This window comes from Strix uralensis, chromosome 14 (assembly GCF_047716275.1).
Source record: "Strix uralensis isolate ZFMK-TIS-50842 chromosome 14, bStrUra1, whole genome shotgun sequence".
Lineage (NCBI taxonomy): Eukaryota > Metazoa > Chordata > Aves > Strigiformes > Strigidae > Strix > Strix uralensis.
In genome coordinates, this window is record NC_133985.1 from 21,002,693 (window position 1) to 21,026,749 (window position 24,057).

General features: G+C 42.7%; 1 protein-coding gene across 1 annotated transcript; it reads left to right on the top strand.

The window, feature by feature from the left end:
• The first annotated feature begins 452 nt into the window (after window positions 1-452).
• Window positions 453-18,621, top strand: PPP2CA (protein phosphatase 2 catalytic subunit alpha). Its single transcript, XM_074883567.1, has 7 exons — window positions 453-788; window positions 14,424-14,633; window positions 15,141-15,314; window positions 15,506-15,595; window positions 16,048-16,209; window positions 16,989-17,107; window positions 17,879-18,621. Exons 1-7 carry the CDS (start codon window positions 687-689, stop codon window positions 17,949-17,951), a joined length of 930 nt encoding a protein of 309 aa, XP_074739668.1. The 5' UTR covers window positions 453-686; the 3' UTR covers window positions 17,952-18,621.
• The last annotated feature ends 5,436 nt before the right edge of the window (window positions 18,622-24,057 follow it).

A 24,057-nucleotide genomic window follows, 5' to 3' on the forward strand; every position in this document is an offset into this window, starting at 1 on the left:
AGGCGCCAGAGCAGGCAGGCCACAGCGGCCCCTCACAGCAGCGCCCTCGCCCCCCATCAGGGCTGGGGTAGAGCCTCACTTGAGGAAGGCGCCGACCCTCAGCGCTGAGCAGTACCGTCGGTCTCAAACCACAAAGCCCCCACCGGGGCCGGAACGCGCCGCCTCCCCCAGCGGGCGGGCGGGCAGGCCCCTTCCAGCAGCCCCTCTCCGCGCATGCGCCGCACAGCCCCTCACCCCCAGAGCGCAAGCGCCACCGGCTCCCCCGCCCGCGCCGCTTTGTGCCGCGCGGGGCCGCGCAGGCGCAGACGCGTCCCACCGGTCGGGCCGGGCCCGCTCGCTCCGGGCCAGCGCGCACGCGCGGCCCCGCCCAGAGGCTGCGCAGGCGCCGTGACCTCCTGTGGCGTCTCCCCCTCCCTTCCCCTCCCCGTAGTGGAAGCCGAGGCGGTGACGTCAGGAGCGGCGGCCATTACACGGTCTGGTGCGAGGCAGCGGGCGGCAGAGCTGCAGTAGCGGCGAACGCCCCGCCGGCCGCCCGACTCCCAGCGCTCCGGGCCGCTCCCGCCCGCCGGTCCTGCCGCGTCGCGGCCATCGCTGCTGCTGTTGCCGCCGCCGCTGTTGGGAGCGCGGATCGCAGGGGCCTCCGGGGTGGTGGTGCGGCAGCAGCCGGTGAGGAGGGGGAGAGCGGGATGGAGGAGAAGGTCTTCACCAAGGAGCTCGACCAGTGGGTGGAGCAGCTCAACGAGTGCAAGCAGCTCTCCGAGGGGCAGGTGAAGAGCCTCTGCGAGAAGGTGAGGGGCTGCGGGGAGGTGGGGGGGGCGGCGGGGGCCGGGTCGCTGCGGTGGGGGAGCCCGCGGGGCCGCGGCGGCTTCTCGGCGGGAAGGCGAGTGACCGGGGAGCCGCGGAAAGGTGCTGCCGGGCGGGGGTGGCGCCTCTCCGCCGGGTAGGCGGGCGGGCCGCGGGAAGAGGCGTCGTGGCGAGCGGAGCGGAGCGGCGGGTCGAGGCCTTTCGGGCGGCTCCGTGGGGCTGGCTGGCGCCCGACCCGGCGGCGGGGGAGGGGAGCGGGCCGGGGAGCCGGGCGAGCCGCGGCCCCTCCGCGGGCGGATCCGCGCCCCCTCTTGCTGCGCTGGGAGCCTGGCTCCGCCTCCCGCCTTTTCATCGCCTCCTAAAATGGCGCCGCTGCCGGGATTCTCGGGAGAGACCCCCGAGCGGGGCCGCCATCCCGGGGACGGTGGGGGAAGGCCCGGGTGAGCCGCGGTGCACCGGCCCTTCCCCTTCCCCGCTGCCCTTCCCCTTCCTCGGGCCCCGCCTGGCGCCACCGCCGCCGGGCGGCCTCGGCTGGGCGGGGGGAGCCGTGCCCGCCGCCGGGTCGCGGCTGCCGGTCTGGGCGGCCGTCGTGCGCGGAGGGTCGCGAGTGGATCGACGGTGTCGCGATACGGTTAAAATTTTAAAGCAGCCCCCAAAATGTTGAGTTATTACAGTGAAAATAAAAGCTTATGGTAATCAGTTGAAAATTACACGGTAAAGAGCTGCTGCTGGAGCGTAACAGCTTTTTTTTTTTTTCATGATCTAAATAAGCACAGGCGCATTTATAACTAATTGAAGGGTAGATGAGCTTTGGGACTTTGCTTTGAATGAGATTCTGGGTTCCATGAAATTCACAGAATAGTTGAGATCCCATATAGCTATTTATTTTTATTGGTGACGGATTGAAAATATTGAGATTCCAATGTTAGAGTACTGCGTTCATTGAGCCATTTATAGCTCAGAAAGGTCTTAAAATCAGCCCAGGATAGATTGCCTTTTGGAAATTCAAGGAAAGATTTGTTCTAGTAGCATCCAGCCGCATTTTCCAATTGGATTCTAATTCTGGATGTAACCTAATAGCTGAGCGGTTTTTTTGGTTACTGAAGGTTTTATGTATTCCTACATTTCTAGTCTGAAGGAAGTAATATTAGTGGACTGTTTGGGAACTGGAAATGAAGGAATATGGAAAGTTACTGGTGTATTGGGTTCTAAAGAAGCCTGCATACCTGCCATGAGAAGTAATTAGAATATTTTAAATTTGGCATCATGCCCTCAAATACTACAGCACGTTGTTTTGGAAGCACATTGTTTCCAGAGGACTGTCTATAAACTTATTAAAGAACTTGCAGTGGTTTTTGCCAGACGGGTTCTTGCTTGAGTACAAATTTTAGTTCACTAGTATTCCAGCAGCTGAAAATTGTTATCATTTGATACAGCTTGTGTATTTTAAATTGTGTTGCAAGCAAGTGGCAATGTCACTGCCTGGCTATTTTTCATGTGCATCTCTAATGACAGTGGTCCAGCTTCTTCCTTGTATTGCTTTGTTGGAGAGGCAAGGATTCCACTTGGCATCATTTATAAACTGATGCTGGTACGGGGTCCTGAATACCCACGAGTGGGTATGTTTTGTAATGTACGTAACTTGCAGGAGCATGAGGAATATACAAAAAGCTTTCAGTCCATTGGAGGTTGATAGGTGAGGAGTGGGCATACCATTAGAAATTCCTTACAGGAGATACTCTAGTCACAGTCACTATCGTTACGCAAGGCAACAGTTTCATTTTTTCCCAGTGAAGAATGGAAATGAGTTGTATTTCTGGATGAATGTGTAATGCTCATCACCGAAATAATGGTAGATAAAAGGAAAGGTCACAGAAAGTTGTGTGCAACTGTTGTGTTTTGAGATGAGAGACCACAAGAATGCACGAGGGAAGTCCACCTGAAAAATACCAACAACCTCATGCTGGGTGGATATGAGCCAGCTCCAGTCCAGATTTCTTCAGGTAGTGTGATACTGTGCTTGAGCTGAAATTCCCTGTCTCTGACTGGTTTGTGGTCAGCACTTTGCAGAGTACAGCCACATGGCTGTTTATGTTAAGGAGGGATGATTTGTTGCTGATAACTACAGGTGGATTTACTGTGACTTCCTGCTAAGAGTAGTTAGGTTTCTACGTGGTTGCTGATGCAAGGAATTGGAAGTAGGCCCCTGAAGTCCGAGTTTTCCATCAGGATGCCTCTGCCTCCTCCAGTGGGAAGCCGTGTTGGTAAAAGCAGAGTGATAGTTGAATTCTGTGCCCTCCTGCTGAGGGGCAGCGTTTGCTTTAACGTCTTTCCATTCTTCCAGCACTGATTCTCAGAAACTTTGCGGAGTTGTGCTTCCAGGTTTTGATTGTCTTAAGTAGTTTCGTGGATGTAATCGCACCGAAAGGTTATTTTTTTCCATAAATAGCTTAATGTGTTAAGGACAGTGTTGAATACAGCTACTGTTTCAGAGGACAGATAAAGACCCTACTAGGTATAAACTGTCATTCTTCACCACACTGAATTGTAGCTAGGGCTAGTTAAAATAAACAAATAAATCTTTGCGAGGGCTTTTTCCCCATAACACTATTCGATCAGATGATCTTCCTGACTGGTATTTCTTGATCTGCTGGGACTTCATGTGTGCAGACTGGTGCCTGTCTAATAAGAATAAGCCTAAGGGCTCTCTTGTATTTCAGTATTGATATCTAAAGAACGTAACAGCTATTTACAAACATGATAATTAAGTGTGGCCATTCATGCATCCCAGTTACTTTCTTACATCTTACACTGTGCCTGGTTACCTGGGTGATGGCAGTGGTGGTAACTGGGCAGAAATGTCTTCTAAGTCTAGGAATAATTTGTATCCATGAATAATACATAATACTTTCACAGATGATTTGAAAGAATATGAACCTCTTGAGTGGCAGTTAAGTTATTCTAGGCTTAATATGTGCTGTGTGTTTTATGTTACATCAGTTGTGAGACCAGTAGTACGTGCTTTGCTTAAGGATTTGGTAAGTATAAATTTTGAAGAAGCGGTCAAAATGTACCACCATACAGTCACTGTTATGTATCAGTGGCGTTTGTCCTGTAAACGCTGAATTGTTTATTGACTGTTGTCCATGAACAGAGGAGAAAGGAATTCCTTTATTGCCAGGTGAGGGTTTTTCCGCTGGCTGTTTTGAACGAAAGGGTGCTGTTTTGGAGTACTGTTCTTTTCCATATTTTGTGAGGGTAGAGGGAAATGGTCTTGTCCCCTCACTGTGGTGTATAATGCCCTTTATCACAGGAGATGGGGGTGTGGTACATTGCTCAGGAAGGTGGGGTGACAGTCTAAAAATGCACAAAGGAATGAGTTGAATTTGTGGATAGAGTCTCCATTGGTTATGACAGAAGGTATCTAGTGCAGGTGGAGCAGAGGTATCAGTCTCTCCCCTGGAAATTCTAGTCTGTAATTAAGTGGGTTTGAACATGGCATACAGTGTTTAGAAAAAGATGACAATTTGGTCATATATGCTGTGTAGAGTGTTCAGGGTTCTCTTTCCATGTACTTGAATTACTAGTAAAGTATGTCTGAATAGTCAGTGCTGCTATCCAAAATTGTTCAAACTAAGTGAAGGGCTGATACTGGTAAAGGCGTTCAAGAAACCTTGATTCAAGCCTTGTCTCCCGCAGCTTTTGATCTGTAGCAATGATCTTGGTTACATTTGCTTTTTGATTTGTCACCAGTGCTAATTTTCATAGTTCAAATATGTTTCTGGGCCATACTGTTCTCTGATATGTACCTTGTTAATGGTGTATTTTTCTATCTTTTTTTTTTTTCCTGTTGCAGAACTTCCACCTTTGTTTAACTCAAAATCTTCCAAGTTAGATTTTCTGAGACTGATTGCAGATGACAACTAACCAAACATGCATGTACCCACTGCAGCTGTGTGAGCTGCTTGAACTGGATCAGCTTAAATTAGGTGCCTTAGTTCTGGGAGGGGAGTATGTTACTGATGAACCTTTTTTTTGGGTCAAAAAAACCCCACCCTGCAATCAAAGTTTGGTTCCTCTAATGCATAGGACTGGCAAGTTTTGTGGATACCACTCCTCTGTTTTAAGCTATTACTGCCCTGAGATGTCTGTCCCACTTCTTTTTCAGACAGAGGCAGGCACATGTTCCCTTCTGCTTCCTCTGCTGTTGGGGAATTACCTTTCTTAGCTGATTATTTTTGGCCAGAAGTGAACATTTTAAACTGTCCCCAGCTGCGTTTGCAAGGGCTTTTCCATTAGCTAGCTTTTTCATTCCCGTATCTTTACATGTAACCATCACATATAACTATGCTTTAAACAAGGATGATTGTAAAAATGAACATTCATGTCTGAACTTGCTGTAAATCAACTCAAAAACCTGCCCCAACAGAATCATAGAATCGTACAACGGTTTGGGTTGGAAGGGACCTTAAAAATCATCTAGTCCCAACCCCCTGCCACGGGCAGGGACACCTTCTGCTAGCCCAGGTTGCCCAAAGCCCCGTCCAACCTGGCCTTTGAACCCCTTCCAGGCCACAGCTTCTCTGGGCAACCTGTGCCAGGGCCTCACCACCCTCACAGGGAAGAATTTCTTCCTTGCATCTAATCTAAATCTGCCCTCTTTCAGTTTAAAGCCATTACCTGTTGTTCTGTCACTACATGCCCTTGTAAAAAGTCAATCTCAGGCTTTCCTGTACCCCCCTTTAAGTCCTGGGAGGCCGCTCTAAGGTCTCCCCGGAGCCTTCTCTTCTCCAGCTGAACCCCCCCAACTCCCTCAGCTTGTCTCACAGGGGGGTGCTCCAGCCCTCCAAGCATCTTCGTGGTCTCCTCTGGCCATGCTCAAGCAGGTCCGTGTCCTTCTGCTGTTGGTGCCCCCAGAGCTGGACCCAGCACTGCAGGGGGGTCTGACGAGAGCAGAGCAGAGGGGGAGAATCCCGCCTCTCCAGCCTGTCCAGGTCCCTCTGGACGACACATCCCTTCCCTCCAGCGTGCTGACTGTGCCACATGGCTGGTGTGGGACCACAGAATTCCCAGCGATGAGAGTTTCCATGCAGTGGGCTCTGTATTGGACAAGATCTGTGTCCCTCCACCCCTTCCCATGGCAGGAGAAGACCGTGGGTCTGGAAGGCACAGGATTTCAGTTCCTCCTTGCTACTGCATTGGCTTCTGGATTCACTAACGAGGAAACCCTTGAACTACTGCCAGCAGTGGGAGGGCCCTCTTCAGTGGTTCCAGGGGCTGTGGAAGACCAGAAGATGGTTGAGGACTCCTCTGCTGCTGCTTCGTTGAACATAGCCGGGGATTAAGCCATTGATGGGTGCATGTAGTTATGCCTTCCATCTCTGAAGAGTTACAGGTGTATTGTGAAAAGCTTTTTGTGACATTTTAATCACTGTGTGTTAGATTATTCTGGAACACTTCCACAAAAAAAGATCCTTTCACTCCCAGTGTTCTGTGGGTTTTTTTTCTGTGATGGTTGGTAATATAAAATGGAAATTGTCTCTACACAAAAGGCATTTAAAGTGTCAGCCGTGCCAGCCTTCTCATCTAGTCCTGATTATACTTAAAACATTTTGAAGTGTGTATGAGAATTTGGTCTTGTATGTGCCAATTCTTGTAGCATCAGCAGCTAATTTTTTTCAGTTCTAGGAAATGCTGTAAAATTGAGTTGTGCTGGCAGTTAGGTTTTGGGGTTTGGTTTCTTTTTTTATTACAACATTAGTTGTGGTCAAATAGGAGTGCAAGATATTTTTGTGTTGTTTTAGAAGTTATTTTGGTCATAGCTTAAGATAACAGAAGTAAGCACTCATAAGTCAGAACAAGTTCCTACTTGAGTTCTACCAGTTGAAGGATGTGGATGAGGCTGTAGGTTGATGTCCTCTTCCAAATCTACCTGTGGTGAGGCTGTTGCCTCCTCAGATCTGATGACAGTGCTGCTCTGTGATGGCTCCCTAGCCATTTTCAGTTAGTCATCTGGGTTGCCTAAAACACTGCAATAACCCAACCTGGCTGGCTGTGTCTGGCAGGAGTTAAGGAGGCCTTGTACTGAAGGCTGTGCGAAGGGAATCAAAGGAGCAGGGACTGAATTTCCATCCGTGCTTAGGGACCCCTAAACACTACACCTACATTCAGGAGCACAGTTGTTGCCCTCTGTTCCTTTTCTTTAGGTAGTATGTTAAGCTGGAAAAACAGTTTATTCCTGGCTAAACAATAATACTGGAGCTCAATTGCTCAGTAGTCAGGTCTTCAGTATGTCTGCTGGGTATATTGGAAATACCTTCTAATACAGGTGTTACATGCTTGCTAGTTGGTTTTGAAGTACATTTCTTGAGTTTCACACACGTGCCTACCCCATCCTGCAGTTGGTATCCTGACCGTACCTTTAATGTGACTGTACCTAACTGTGGTTGGAGTTACTTGAGGAAAAGAGTTGAAAACCTTTTGAGTTTATTGCATGAAGCTGAACTTGTGGATATCAGGCACAACTAGTTTGGGAATAGCTTTAGCCTATTTCTTCTTTGTTGTTTTTTTTTTTTTTTTCCTTCCAACTCGAATGATACAAAACGAATACAACTTGTTCTACAGACGGCACTGAAGACCCTCTTTGTGTAAATGGTCAGCTTCATACTTTGCTACTGTTGATGTGTTTCTTGGAATTCCCACATAGAGAGGAAGGCATCTGATTTCCTGAGCTATATGGCCTCCTATATTTTTAAAAAAGATTTTTATAGATTTTGTTATTCTTCAAACTAAAAGTTAAAGACACTTAAGATCTTTTGTATGAAGCAAAATAATGACATTGAGTTCTTTGAGAGCAGCCCCTTCCTATCCTCATTTTCCATCTGGTCTTTTCAACTGCTGATACTTAAATAGCAGCGCCCCTTTCCTTCTCCCAAATCTGCCTCTGAGGAAAAGAACACCCCTTTCACTTACACTGAGTATGGAAGAAAGTTGAAGTGTTGAGGGGACTGGAGCACATGTTGTATGAGGAGTGGCTGAGGGAACTTAGGTTGTTTAGTCTGGAGAAGAGGAGGCTGAGGGGAGACCTCATGGCCCTCTACAACTCCCTGAAAGGAGGGTGCAGAGAGGGGGGATGAGTCTCCTGAACCAAGGAATAAACGATAGGACAAGAGGGAATGGCCTCAAGTTGTGCCAGGGAAGGTTTAGACTAGATATTAGGAATCATTTCTTTCCAGAAGGGGTGGTTGGGTGTTGGAATGGGCTGCCCAGGGAGGTGGTGGAGTCCCCATCCCTGGAGAGGTTTAAGAGTCAGGTTGACATAGCGCTGAGGGATATGGTGTAGTTGGGAACTGTTAATGTTGGGTTGATGGTTGAACTGGATGATCTTCAAGGTCTTTTCCAACCTAGACAATTCTGTGATTCTGTGACTACCAAGGCTGCGAATGGTGTCAGTCATTACTTTGTAATACCAAGGAAAGGGGGTAATTTGACAAAAGCTGGCTGCCTGAATGCTGTCTTGTAGACCTTCTAGAATTTACAGGAGAAAAAGGAAGGTTGTTGTCTCATTTAATCTTACATGCAGTGTTGGCATTACAATCGGTCTTTTTCTTGGCTAACATCTTGTGTTTAACTGGTCTCTCTTCTAACAAAATAGAAATAGCAGAAATAATAGAAGATTAGAAATAATAGAAATAGTAAGGGAGCAGTTGTTGCTGAGTTGTGGAGCAGTGTAGAAGGGTACTTTGCTGTGTGTTTTGAAATACAAAGCTGGTTTTTATGCTTTTTTGGTTAGTTAATTGCCTGTTCTTGTTCACTGACAAATAGTCATTGATACACAAGCTACTGAACTTTCATTCTGTGCACTTTAAAATAAAACTTTTGAGTTCCTTTGTTAGTTCTATTTGCCCTATCCCAAGAAAATGAAGGGCTGTAAACGTAGTGACGACATGGTGACACACTGTTCTTAGGAGCTGTGACTCTTTGACCACCCATGCATTGTTTTCCTTTGCTGAGTTATAAACTATAAACCTTCAGTGTCACTGGTAGTGAAAGAGGTTAGTAACTGGAGGTATAGGTGCTAGTCACAAAACCAGAGAGAAAGCAGATCGGTAATCTTCTGTTTCAGTCCTGGGAAAAGAGTACTTTGCTGCTGTGGCTTCTTCTATGTGGATGGAAATCCTGGTTTTTACTTACTTTGGAGTCCTAAATAATTAAATGTCAGTGGGGAGCTTTGCATTTTAATTTTGTTCCTACTTATACATTCACATTGAACTCCTTAGTGGATTCCGAAGTTCAGCATAAATCAGTTTGCCATTTGTGTCATGTAATCTGCCTGCTGTCGTACCTTCTTCACAGAAGGGTGATGTTGGAGGCCCCACTTCTCTAGTTTTGTTTAAAATGTCGGACAGTGAATGAAAATACTTTTGCTTTAAAAATGATGAGCCCATCTTTTGTCTGAACATGCTCTCTTTCCTCTGCAAGTGGTGGTGGTGGGGGGGAACCCTTAAACTGAAGGAAGCAAATGCACTTGCTCTGCAGAAGACTTGCTGACTGTAATGGATGACTTTGCTTGGAACTGGAATCTCTTCCAGGCCACGATCTTTGGCCAGCTAAAACCAGTATTCATCCCAATTAGCTGATCATTGCACGTTTAGTCACATCCTGTGCATCCTGATGACAGGAAATTATGGGTGTGGTTAAAGTCTTCGATCTCATCAAAATATCTTTTTTGTAACTACAAATATTTTTTTTTTCTTGGTTACAGTGGATGCTTCTCAAGACACACTTTACTAGACAGCATGGTGGGTTGCAGGTGTGAATTCTGGTCTGCCAAGAATGACACATTACCATCTGCAACCATGACTTCGGAGCTGTGTTGTCTAATTAAAATAATGGTTGTATTTACTGAGTTAGTGGTAATCTTTTGATAAGTGCTTTACAGCACTGGATCACTGCTATGCAGCAGTTTCAAGCGTTGTTCTACAATTTACAAAGCCACAGTAATGTTTAATGCTTCTTTGCCTTTTTTTTTTTTTTTTTCCTTCCGACGTGCTGATGAGGTTTTCAGGGTAGATGCTTGGTTAGAGTTATCAGAGCTACTGCTAGAATGTGTGGATCTAAGAAGTATTTGGGAAATATCTGGTATGTTCTGGAAATATGAAGGAATTTGGGTAGAGATGAATTCAGAGGGTTTTTCAGAAATGGACCACTTGAAATGAATTCTGTGAGGCAAGGTTGGTGATGTACTCTGCTCATGAGGGAAACTCGCTTGTCCACAGCATAGAGTGAGTTGAGAAAGAGAAGGATGGACTATAGCTGTTATGGCACTAGACTCTGAGCATTCATCTGTGACATATAGGATTAAAATACATGCAGGGAACAGGGGAAATAGGAGGAACTTCTGTATACATACAACCCTGCATCTCATTAAATAAAATAATGAAGATCTGAAAATCATATGGTAGTAGCTTTAATGGTCACACAGATTTTAATTCTTATCCCTGACTTCATTATAAAATGCAGACTTTAGAGTTTACACTTGGATCTTGCATTGTCTTAAAACAATGCAGCTAATCTTTGTATTTTAAGAACAGTGTTTTGTATAGAAGATGTGCTTTGTAAACAAAGGCAACAAAACAGTGTTTAACTGTTCATCTGGCCATTTAGATGATGTGCAGCAGTCCAGGAATGTTTTAATTCTGAAATACTAGCTTGTATTTATGCAGTGCTACTTGCTTTACAGTAAGGTGGAAATTTGTTGGTTTCTTGTGTGTTTAAACCAATATTAGTTTTATTCCTGTTGTCTTTTGGGTGTTTAGGGCTTGTTGCCTCTTTCCAATGAAACGGCTGAGTAAGCCAGTATTTCAGATATCAAGTAGGAATGAATTCCAGTCACTGTGACTAAGCTGAAGTGTATTTGATATGTGCTTATTGTTTAATTGTTCCTGAGATTGCTCTGAGTAAAATACATGACTTTCCACCTCAACAATTGTTGTTTATGACAGCATTTTACTCAGTTCTTCTTGTGCAACTGTGTCTTATAGCTACATGGGTTTTTTTTTTTCTGCATTAGACTTTATTAGTGCTTGGATGTAAAATTAGCATTTATTAGTTTGAAGTAATTGGTTCTTTCCAGCCTTAATCTGTATCTGTTTGCCCTTGATTTTAAAATCTAAGTGTGTAATGCTGGAACAGTTAAGCTGATTTGGAGGTAAGGTTTTATAACTGTAATGTAGTAGGCTGTTGATAGCAAGTTTTTGCTTAAGTTAATTCATCTTATTTTAAATTGTAAAATACCACCACAAGTTAAACTTCCTGTGGTGTGGGGTACTTACAAGGATTGAAGGTATACAGAAGTTCAGGACTTTCTTAATACTAAGAATTTTTAAGAACTGAAAAAAAGACTGAGAAATAAAAGCAGTGGTAAGCATTCAAGAAAAATCTGTTTCAGAATTGCATAATTGTTTATCCTGGTGATGGGCAATGAAACCTGGATGTTTCAAAATGTCGATGTCCCAATACTGCCAAGTGTTGCACTATTATCCTTCGTGGCAATAGGTCACTGGGTTTTTGAAATACAAGGAATCAGGTGAGTGTCTCCCCTAGTTCTCGATCAGATGGTTTGATCAGGGAGTGCCCTCCCTGTCTCTCTTCTACTGCAGGCTGCTGAAGAATGCTCTGGTTCCTCTCCATGAGGAAAGGTAGGGGAGCTGCTGGTGGAAAGCCTAGTTTGTCGGGGGCGATGGATGGGGATGGACAGGGAGGGAGCTGCGTGATGCGGCTGAGCAAGTACCATCATCGTGGATCTCGGGGACGGGATCGGTAAAGAGGGAGTGAGACCAGATGAGGTTGTACAGGGCGGTGTGTGGTCCAGTACAGAGCCAGGGTCACAGATACTTCACTAGTGTTAGTGATGGCTTACCTCTGTGAAACTTGGATTGTGAAATGGAAATATGACATCTACTGTTGTCTTACCAACTTGGGCTTTTGTTATGTTACAGCATATCACACTATTTTTTGCTTTACCCTTTTACAGGAATTGGTTTAATGTGGAAATTTGGGGTATGGTTGATGGACCACTTGGTGGTGGCTTGTTTTCAGGGTATTATTTTTTCCACTTTCAGCTCTGCTGAAGCTCTTTTGTAGAGGCAATTACACTGCTTAAGCACTTCAGTATATGCCACTGTTAACGCTATGGGACATGGTAAAACTGTAAATGGACTAAGCAGTTCCTAACACAGTATTTCATGAAACTTGTTTCAGAACATGGAAATACGGAAATCCCTGCACCAGCATTCCTCCGCTGCAAGGATTTAAATAGAGATTGCTGTTTTGCAAGTTGACCTGGAACAGTCTTTTTCCATCAGAGTAGCTGTCTGGCTTATCTACGTGTTTGGTCATATGCATATCTGAGTGATTTAATATTTCAAAAACTGAGGAAGCAACAACTTTGTTGCTGAGAACTGTGCTGTTTTAATCTTGGTCAGCAGAAACGTTGCGTCCCTTTGATGAAAAATGAATGCTGCATTCTTTGTGCAGTGCTTGGAGTGTGTTGAGAAAATAAGGCAGTAGAAAGCGTTCTAACTGAAGAGTAGGGTTTTTATATTGAAATGCTATAAGCACCTGCAACATTCTTTGTCAAAAGGAGAATTAATGTGGCTAATACTTCTGAATGTAAGTGTATTAGAAGAGGTTAAGCCTGTTAAAACACCTTCAAAACATCCGGTGAGTGTCACTGCATTAAAATGAACTTAAGTCAGGCTATCTTAAAATAAATCTACACTTTTAGCACCTACCACAAGCCAGCAATGACCTATCTTTAGTACTAGGCACGGCATGAGTGGAAACTGTCATATGAGATTGACTTTTGATGCAAATATGTCTGTAGAATGATTTAACTCTGTTGCTCATGCTGTAATATCTAAAGCTCTGTGTTATGCAGGGTACTTCACCATGACTGCATTTTTGCATTTCTTTCCAGCATTGAATGAAATGTTGAATTTCACGAATCTCCATCATTAAACTGTGTGTTGCTGGCACTTCCCTTGTTTGAAGTGGTGAGGGTGGTGGTTAGCCAGGGCAACGTGCACGAACAGTGGGACCACTTTTGGGTGTGGGAGTGTCAGTCACTGTGCAGCTCGTGGCTTCGTGAATAGGGTGGAAACTTGGACACAGCAACATGTCTCTGAATAGCTTGGCTCATGTCAACACCCAGTATTTAATATCCTGTTTAGATTTTAACTTCAAATGCATCTTTCCTAACCTTTTAAAATCTATGCTCTTCAGATTATGAAGAATTTTTTCTAGTGTCTCAAAATACCTCTTTGCTTAGCAGCCTTCCTAAAAGGAGTATGTTGCTTTAGTTGTCAGATTAGATTTGAGAAAGTTAAGAAAAGTGACCCTAAAATGAATGTGGTGTTGCTCTTCCATCTGTCTCTCACACTGATGTGTGCTTCAGATTATTTTGCATTCAGTGTGGCCTGTGCATAGGTGGTATTTGGTGCTGTTTCTGCAAGTCTTGTAGACACCTTGGGTTATAAAACAATATAGTTTTTATATATTCTCTTGTCATTCTGGTAATGAGGTAAAATAGGGATCCTTTTTGAATAGGAACATTGGTGGTTGAAAGGCATGGAAATCTTTGTAGATGGTAACTTGTGAACTTGTTACTATTTATATTTCTAATACCCTCTTGAAAGTTATTGTGGCATGTGTTTGGTGACTGCTCGGAGAACAAACTGTAACAACTGGCAGTGTGATGGATGGTTAGGGAATTCTTGAGTTATTTCAAAATTACCTTTCTGATGCTACATTTAGCTTGTGCTCCTTCACACAAATTGCCTTTGTCGGCAACTTTTATGTACACAATCTTGTGGAGAAAATGGTGATGACAAAGACGCTTCCCTACTTAGGTTTATAAAGACACAACTCGGTGTTACTCGTGTGTACTTACACACAAAACTTGTTCAGAAAGCTTGTGCAGGTAATGCACCTGCTCTGCAGTTGCTGATACCACTGGGTGTTAGTTACATTCTCACTTCTGCTTCCTGTAGGACTCCCTGCCTTTGCATTCAAAGATGTAGGTACAGGTGGGTAGCAAACAGTCTTCTGAAGTGAGATGTTGGAGGCGTAGAACTCCCCGAGAGCTTTTGCCAGCTGGTATGGTTCTGCTCACCCAGGGAGAGTCTCAGTTATGGCCATGCCTGAGTTCAGGCTTTTGGAGCGTTTGGAGATAAGACATTGGCATGATTTTTAGATTTAATTTTTTTCAAATACTTACAAAATTCTTCAGTTCCAGCAGTGATGATCATTGTTTTATGCTTCACAGAACCATTTTTGTAGAAAGTCTGAAGTTTTTCTTATGCTGGAAATCAATTCTGAAATACCCTCCTCAAGGAGGGAAAAAACCACCAAACCAAATTTCTATTACTAATACACAGTTGCATAAAGCAAAATCTTATTTTAAGTAAAGATAAACTCTTATCTCAAGCGCTTTAGGCAAGGAAGACAAGAGTTCATAAAGAGTAGTAGAGAACTGGAAGTGGTAGAGCATACTTTGAATTTGTCTATGAACAGTCATTTTATTCACAATTTATGTGGTTTTTTTGTTTGTTTTATAGGCTAAAGAAATTTTGACAAAGGAATCTAATGTACAGGAAGTGCGATGTCCAGTCACAGTCTGTGGAGATGTCCACGGACAATTTCACGACCTCATGGAACTTTTCAGAATTGGAGGCAAATCACCAGACACAAACTATTTGTTTATGGGGGACTATGTTGACAGAGGCTATTATTCAGTCGAAACAGTCACATTGCTTGTAGCTCTCAAGGTAACTTTTCTTCTCAGCTCTACAATTCTGTATAAAACAGATATAATTACTATCCTGGCTACACTTAATACCTCTTATGATTTGCACTACATTGGTATTATAGATACAAAAACTGAAGTGTTGGCTGTCTTAGTTTTCTAAGATACTTAAATTAACGTTCAGGTGCAAGCCTGAACTTTTTCTAAAATGACTGCTGCTGTATTTATTTGTTGTTTGTCTAAGTAGCAATCTCTAAGAATTTGCTTGGAGGGATCAGCTTAATGTACAGGTATAGTGAAGTCCACTAGAAACAATAAAATTTTTAATTAAAATCTCAAAAGTATTTGGCAGTTGAAGATTTGAATGAATTATCCCTTATTTTCTCAAAGGTTATAATTGAATCTTCATCTTAAAAAGGGTTTGTTTTTTATTGCTTTACTGACATATGACAGGGGGTGAGGGGTTAAATTCTGTTTTTTGAGAAGACACACGTATTTTGATGCCTCTAAAAAAACCTGTTCTGTTTAGGTCCGTTACCGTGAACGTATCACAATTCTTCGAGGGAACCATGAAAGCAGGCAAATCACACAAGTATATGGTTTCTATGATGAATGTTTAAGAAAATACGGAAACGCAAATGTTTGGAAATACTTCACAGACCTTTTTGATTACCTGCCTCTAACTGCCTTGGTGGATGGCCAGGTATGTTGATATTTGACAGTTAAATGTTACTAGTTGTAAAGGGAGCTATTAACACTGTATTCTATCAGCTTTCAGCTTTAAAGGAATCTCTTGCAGATTTTCTCCTAATCATTTATACCAAACAATTATAATTGCACTGATACAATGAATATAAGTGAATGAGATAAACTTCATTTATCTAACTCTTCCAGATTTTCTGTCTACATGGTGGCCTCTCTCCATCGATAGATACACTGGATCACATCAGAGCACTTGATCGCTTGCAGGAAGTTCCCCATGAGGTACTGAAAAACAATTTTTCTAAATTTCTGGGATTCATGATTCAGCATATATTGGGTATTTTGATTACGCAGGCTGAAAATTAAATTCAAAACAACTTAGCAATATGCAAGTGCCTGTCTTCCTGTTATTGTTTTTTGAAGGAAAAGTAAGGGGCGTGTTCTTGCCTAAAGAAAAAAACATATTTTATTGTGCCTAGAATCTTAACAGGTACCACTTAATGATCTCGGAGGTGAGAACAACTCCTGTGAAAACTCTTTGTTCAGGTTACCTTCTTGGTAGTGTTTCAGATGTGGACTGCACTAGCTGTTGTAGTTGATAGGCATTTTTTTTTTTGAAGTCTAAAAGAGGTGCTGCAAGAAGTTGCACAGGGGTGGTGTGTGTGCAGGTTTTTTTGTGGGTTTGTTTGGTTTTTTGCACTCTGTTTCTGAAACATCTTCTGCATCTTTTATAGGGTCCAATGTGTGACTTGCTATGGTCAGATCCAGATGATCGTGGTGGCTGGGGAATTTCTCCTCGAGGTGCAGGTTATACATTTGGACAGGATATTTCAGAAACCTTTAACCATGCTAATGGCCTTACGTTGGTTTCAAGAGCTCATCAGTTGGTAATGGAGGTGAGCAGGAGAGCCCGTGTGTTTAAACTTTTGGTTGCGTAGTTGGTCCATTAATACCATACCCAGTGTGTCAGAGATGTTCATGTGCTGCTGTGACAACTGATGATCCAGCTGAGAGTCTTCCAGAAACTCCACCTTGACAGTATTCATGTGCTACTAAAGGAGTTTCTCAATTTGACAGTGGAGTAACCTTTATTTTGGCCTTTTTTCTGAAAATTTAAGTAACATCCCAAAACAGACTTTAGTAGCAGAGGTGGTATTGCATTTCTGTGTAGATGAAAAGGTTCCTAAATGTAAATGCTAAGTCCCTTGGTAAGAAAATGCACACAAATATGTGTGCCTTGAAAAAAAGATGCATTTTTTCCTTTTTACCTTGGATATGTGGTTTTGTTCTTAGTCTCTAGTTATCCCTGGCAGTTAAGATTTTTAAATGTATGTCTGGATTCTGGTCTTGGTGATCACAGCTGAAGATTCAGAATAGCTAATGTACTTCAGGATTGGTGTTTTAATTTTCTTAACTTCAATGCAATGGAGAATTCTTGCTGAGTTATTTTTAGAAATATGTTTAGCTCATGCTTACTAGTAAGAAGCAACATATGAAGGCCAAAATTTATTTTTACCCTTTTTTCTCTCAAGAAGACAAAGACACAGCCTTAATCTTACTTGATACTACAAATGCCGCTTAGGGTTTTGCGCATAAAAAATTCAGTTAGTAGTCAGGTGGTTTTGTGGGGCACAACAAATGAACTTGGCTGTAATAATTTTTTTTCTCTCTCCAGGGATACAACTGGTGCCATGATCGGAATGTAGTAACAATTTTCAGCGCTCCAAATTATTGTTACCGCTGTGGCAACCAGGCTGCAATTATGGAACTTGATGATACTCTAAAATACTCCTTGTAAGTATGCTTAGAAATGAGAATTACGTTGTTCATGATTTTAAAACAGTTACTGTAGCAAGGTACCCCTTAATTATTGTGTTAAGGTGTGTTTCTTCCCTGTGTGCTTTTGGGGGGTGAAGTGAATGTGGATTTGTTGGGTTAGTTGCATCTAAAGTCTTGGAGACAAGTATCTGGAACAGTTGCTGACATCGTGTCTGTCGGACTGAAGTGAGACTCATGGTTTTTGTTTTGTATAACTGGAGTTTAATGAAATACTGTGGAGGTCTATGATTTGAGAGTAGGAGTACTCTTGTCACGTCTGAGGTAGTGCCCTCCTATCAGTCTAGGGCAACAGACTTGGAATCTTGAAATTCTTCAGATGTTAGGATGTTGGCTTTTTTAATGAGGCTTCTAATTAACTACCTCAGTAGCAACTTCACAAGTAAATGAGGCAAAAGCATTGTGTAAACTGCCCCCTTTGACAATTACTGGAGACTTTAACTTTTTAAATACATACTAATGTTTGACCAGTTTGAGTCATAAAGCTCAGATTACTGTGAAGGACTGGAGAAAAATTAATCATAAAAGGAGTTTAAAATATGGGTGTTATAAATACATACTAATAGGAGGAGTGGAAGAAGTTGAACACTTGTTCTAGGAGACTTTAACTGGTTGAAAGAACTTGAAGAGACTTACCTGTGTTAAGACCACGGCTGCTGTAATTCACGTATAAACATACCTGAAGGTAAACAGAACTCTTGTGGTTTCATTAATATCTTTGCTTTTCAGTTTGCAGTTCGATCCAGCACCGCGTAGAGGTGAACCGCATGTTACTCGTCGCACCCCAGACTACTTCCTGTAAAGAGATTTTAGACCTGTACAGTATTGCCATGAACCATATGTTGACCTAAAGAAAATGGGAAGAGCAACAGTAACTCCAAAGTGTCAGAAAATATTTAACATTCAAACTTGTTTTCACATGGACCAAAAGACGTGCCATATTCAAATACAAAGCCTCTTGTCGTCAACAACTGTGACCACTTTAGAATGAACCAGTTCATTGCATGCTGAAGCAACATTGTTGGTCAAGAAACCAGTTTCTGGCATAGCGCTATTTGTAGTTACTTTTGCTTTCTCTGAGAGACTGCAAATAATAAGATGTAGACATTAACACCTCGTGAATACATTTAACTTTCCATTTAGCTATAGCTTTATTCAGCATGACTGTAGATAAGGGTAGCAGCAAACAATCATTGAAGCTTAAAGAACATTTTTAAAATAAGTACCAAGGCCTCATATTTGTTCTGAAACTGTTTGTTTGTTTTATTTTCAGGGAATACTGTTTAATTTAATTGTATTGATTTTTTTTTTTGTCTGCACTCAGTTCCCTTTTCCACTCTTTGCCCTACCATATTGTCCCTTGTAATTGTCCAAGGATAGTGAATTACTTTGAACAGAACTGTTTTTTTCTGTAAAACAATGTTACTGCAGGACAGAGCTGCAGTGTTTTTCATAATAAACTTGTGAACTAAGTATGGAAAAATGTCAAATCCTAATTGCATCTCAGGTCAACTGTGGTTTAATAAACTAACATGTAGCTGGATGGGTTTTATAAACTTGCATAGAAATTTCCACCTTAGGTAACTAAAACTGAGGTGATTGGAGTGTGCTGGAAAACTGTTGATGTCTTGAATTCTGTCCCAGGGAGGTGCCTGGTCATACGTTGTCATGCAGCTGAGAGCAGAGCTCGCTTATTACTGACATGGTGCTCTACTGAAATACTAAAAAATGGAAGAATATAGGATCACTTAATTGATTGAGCGTGTAAAGTGTAAACCTTAAGCTTGAGTCGTTTACAATGTAGGTGCTACTACTTAAACTCATTTTCTGACAAACTAAGAATAAAACCAGTTTTCTAATATTAAAGGAAATAACTTGAACTAGTGCTACGTGTATTGCCCAAGCTTCCATTCTGAAAACTAGTGGTATGTGGTTTATGTTGACTTCTGTTAAAATAATTTCTTTTCTACTAATTTGTTTCAGAATTTGAATCCTGATTTAATCATTTCGTTCAAAACTAATTCAAATCTTACGCCTTCTTAAGGCTTGTGCTTGAAACTTACTGGGCATACCTTAAAAAGATGTACCTGGCTGTTGTTTTAACGGAGGACTCCTAATATTCATGTTGTTAAGAGACTTTAAATTCCTTGGGCACAACCTAGATTCTGTAACAACACACAGGATTGGTTTTTTACACCGCTTGTTTCTAAGGGGAAGTACAGAAATTTTGCAGATGTCCAACTTATTTGAGGCCTAGTCCTAGACACACTTGTTGGGGCTTTCTTGCTTTTCTGCTGGAGGACCATTTAATTCCCTAACTTGCAAGGAAGGTGCTGCATTTCACCAAGCATTACTTCATCCCTTTCCCTAAAGGCTTGAGTGGTTGCCTTTTTCTTCAGCAAAAATTCAGACTTGTCCTGTAGGTTGGGTTCCATGTGGTTTCTGGGGAGCGCTCAGTCTTCTGCAGTTTGATCTCTTGCAGGAAGAAGTGCATGCTAAAAATAAGTGCATCCGAAGTGTCTTTTTTTAGTATATCGGGAACTTTTGCTTTGATCACTATTAAAAAAAAATCCTTTGCTATAGAGTAGTTCACTTCAAATTCCTTTTGCTTGTCATTCTCTGTAAATGTTGTAGGTAGAGCTTTGTGCCTTAATTGACACCATTCCTTCAACAGTAATGACTTTGCCCTATTTTCTGATTTCCCTGTTACTTTAATTGGCGTGACTCATCTGCTCTGGGGGAGGAGCAGTGGTTCCTTTGTTCAGGTTCTGTACTCAAATGCAAGCACTTGTTGGTAAAGCCAGTGGAAAATGTTGAAAGTCCCTCCGGTGTTTGCACTTTGCCCCATAATTGTGCTGTGGCTGGCTGTTTGAAGATTCATTGAGAATATCACGTTGTGAACAAAAAATTGTTACTCTGATGGAGATCGGCCACCCGCAGTACTAACCAGCTAAAAGCATCTTCGGAGGATTCAAGAGGAGAAAGCAAACTTTAAATGTAAACAATTATTGTTTGATTTCTTGGTAGCTGATTGATTAGTTCACCTGAGCAAAACTTCCCTCGCTTCAGACTGTGCTGATGAAATGAGCATAATTAGGATTTGTGCCTGTTTTGGAGATCAGTGGTGATGTTTCCTCCTTCACAATATCGACTGGTGAATTCAGGAAGTGTGAAATGGGACTTGCTGGGAATCCCATATTGTGGTAGTTCAGTATTTTTTGAAGCAGAGTAGTTAAAGCCAGTGTTTAGTGAGAAGGGCTGACATTGGGGTTTAAATTGTCAGAAGGCAGTCGTGAATGAAACAACACTTTTCTACAAACTGCTCTAAAACCTTCCCCTTTTTTCTTGGTTTCTCAGAATTTGGATAGAGGCAGTAGAATCCTGTTGTTGGACAGATAGGGAAGGGGTTTGAACGTTCCATTTCGTGTTTTATTTAAGACTTTTATTTAATCCTGTCCTTTGACCATTTATCTGAATTTGTATGTCAGACTGAAGTAAGCACCCTTTGTTTGTGGAGACCCATCCTTCCGATCTAAGTCAAAAACAAGACAAAATTACGCTCCTACACAGGCAAACTTCGAGTAACTTCGGCTTGGAAAGGAAAAACTAGATTTGAAGTGTCTAGATTACCCAGGTTTTTTCCCCTCCACCCTCTTTCCACACCTTCCCCCTGGATGGACGCTTCTCCAAGGTAAACCAGCGCCTGCATGTGTGTGTGTGTCTGCTCGTGCTCAGGTTGGATTTTTTCCAGCTGCCGACACTGCGCGTTGGGTGTCCCCGTTTCGGATGTGTGGGCAGCAGGACCTCTCAGACCTTCTGATCGTGCCCTGGGAGGATACTTGATGCACAGGCGAGTGAAGACAGAGCTAGTTACCTCGTTCTTCCCCACGTGTTTGGATGGTAACAGAATAAATTCTGCCTTGGCAAAAAGGTGGTGACTGGACGTATTGCTGATGAAAGCTTTGACATTTCATCTGCCTGGTTAGTATTCAAAATCCATCTGGAAATGTCAGTAGAGGAAAGATTTCTGAGAGTTACTGATACCTGCCACTCCACGCTTCCATGTTCTGCGTGAGGGGATTTTTTTTCCATTTTGTGGTAGTAACTTTAAACGCTGAAAGTTATTTTCATAAAATAATGGTGTGTTAAGAGCCTGGGACAAATTATTTGCTCTGGCAATTCAGAAATTTAGCCCGAAACCTAAAGGGTTTCCTCATGTACGATACAAACCCAAAACTGTTAACACAAGGGCTGTGTTTATTTTGGGCTTTTTTTCATAGTTCAATAAACACATCCCTCTCTTTTTTCCCCTCTCACCCCGTTATCTTCATTTTCTTGGTAAAAATAGAGTTTAGAAAGACAATAATAAATTTCCTTAGTAAAAAAAATAATGAGCACAGTTCCTGCTGTGACCTACAGAGCAGGAGGGGGCTGTTCATTTGGGAAAAATGGTTTGTAAGAAGAAGCAAGTGTGAGCAAATCACAATTCTGAATTTCAAATTAAATGCTCCAAATTCAGTTAAATGAAGCTGTGACTCCTCTCTCACCACTTCCTTATGCACCTGTCATGCCCTTGTTTATCACTCTTTAATTTTCTCTTGTTTTGTCTGTATGCTGAGCACTCGGGGAACTCAAGATATGTTTTAGGGGGTTTTGCATAGGTTAAAGCAAAGTTTTACACGAGAAAAACAACTTTAGTATTCTGTGGGTTTTGCAACCAAATGGATAATTTATATGAGCTTACATTTTGGAGCAAAATGTTTGCAAGCAGTGGTTTTTGAAGGCTTGTGGAATGCATAGGGTGCCTTCTGTATGCTACAGCGATCGCTACGTGGAGTATTGGTTCTCTGCGAGTTCCAGAAGGTTGGAAACAGGTAAAATGTTCAGTAAAAATTATACTGGACTGTGGAGAAATCTTTTAGTACCCGTGAATACACTAAAAAAGCCCTGCAGAGTAAGCAGTTCATGAGTCAGCCTACTGTGGTTTTTTTAAAAAGTTATTTCAGTGCTCTAATTCATTTGGCTCGACTCCTCCTGGATGAGAATAAAGGCGAGCTGCTCTCTTGAGCAAGGGACCAGAGTTCTTTGGCATATACACAGGAAAAAAAGGCTGAAGCAACACTTTTGGTTTTAAATTAAGCAGCACTGCATGTTTTAGCCTTTGAAAACCTGTGCTGTGGCTTAAAAGCTATTCTTTCAGATGGGTTGAACTACAACTCCTGATCTCTTAATTACTCAATGGTGAGCAGAGCTGCTTTTGGATGAAGATTAAACTGATTGCTCTGAGTGTATAAAACATTAATCATTAATAGTACCTAAATATTAAATATATATAGTTAACCAAGATATAAAACCAGGTTAGACATAACAGCTTTTTGAGTAGGAGGGCACTGTAGCACTGGAACAGGTTGACTGGCAAGGCTGCAGACTCTCTAGTCCTGGAATTTTTCAGGACTGGAGTAGGAAAAGCCCCAGCTGATGCTGGTGCTGCTTCAGAGGGGAGAGTGTGGTTGCTTCCAGATGACATTTTTGTGTTGAAAACAGCTTCTTCCTGAGTTAGGTACACAAGAGGGGATCGTTACCCTGTTGGCTCATTCATCAGAGTGCTGTGAAGCTGTCAGGGCTTTGGTTGTGGTTTGCAAAACATCGACTAAAAAAATAGGGAGGGGGATGTTCCAATAGCTTCAACCCATTATTGGTTTGTTTTTTCTGACCTTGCCAACAGCTGCATCGTGCTGCCCTAGGACTGGTGATGGAAGAGGAGCAGCAGAGTTAGGGGTGAGTATCCCGGATGAAAACCTGCAGGCTGGTGCTTCTGATGAGAAGACTGTCCCTTTTGCAGATACTCGTATCATTGCATAGGGTTGTATAAACCAAACCTTTGCTGTTTGGTCGTCTTTTTGACTTCTGTATACATCTTCCTCATCAGACTTCCTCCAAACACAACTTTTTTTTGGAGGAGTGGTTTTTTGGTTGGGTTTTTTTGTTTGGGGTTTTAAAAAAATTTTCATTAAATATATAAGCTGTTTTTTGAATTGTTTGAATTTAAAAACAAAAGTACTGAACTGTCAAAGAGGAGCGTACTGTCTACACTGATAATTGCACGATCGATTGGGCTGAAAGGCTTTTAGCCTGGCTCCTGACTGCCTTTATTTTTCAGGCAATTTGAAAAAACACTCCCCACCCCCCTGCCTAATCATGAACCTTGCTGTGAAAGCTCCTCCTTTATCGTAGCAGTCAGTGCAAGAGTGGCCAGTGACCACTGCTCTCTTCCACCTCCTTATTTTATAAAGGGGGTCCTGAAAGAGCCTTGTCTGAGAGGATTCTATGGTGTTCATGCCGTGTTTGACCCACTTAGCAGCAGCTTCTTTCCTCTTCCACTGCTGTGTTTGTCCTCGGGGAAGAGGAGCAGCCCACTGCTGCTGAAGCGGGGACCCCTGCCCGGGAGAGGGGGTGCTGTGTCTCCCTGCGAGCCTGTTCTCCTTTCCTCCCCCCCTCAAAGAAAGGCAGGGGATGGGTTCTGTGTTGTGTCTGGTTGTGAGTTTATCCAGCTTTGGCTCAGCCATCTCAAAAGGGCACTGGACTGTTCCTTTTTCCTTGCAGTCGCTTTTAAAAATGCTTTGAATTAGCCTGACGTCTGAAACACACTGTGTTTATTCCCATGGACTTTGAAACCTCAAAGCAACCGGTTTTTATTGTCAGTGGTTTCAGAACCAGCCCGGTCTGAATTTTGGACTTTGAACAGCTCCAAGACAGGTGCCATGCAGCCCTTTAACAGTTGACTGACTTTCCCGCTTGGTTATCGGGGTTAGTTATACGTTACTGCTTCAGGTCGTTCTTAAGGCCATTTAAAGCTGTTTTCACTCAGCTCGTGGAATGCACACGGGGGCGCCACCGCGTGGTAGCCA

What these genes read in the sequence shown, in the direction of transcription:
- PPP2CA (XM_074883567.1), top strand. Translation starts at nt 687, where the DNA reads ATGGAGGAGAAGGTCTTCACCAAGGAGCTCGACCAGTGGGTGGAGCAG. An exon ending in CTGCCTTGGTGGATGGCCAG is followed by an intron (nt 15,315 to 15,505) that starts GTATGTTGATAT and finishes TAACTCTTCCAG; the next exon opens with ATTTTCTGTCTACATGGTGG. An exon ending in TGCAGGAAGTTCCCCATGAG is followed by an intron (nt 15,596 to 16,047) that starts GTACTGAAAAAC and finishes CATCTTTTATAG; the next exon opens with GGTCCAATGTGTGACTTGCT.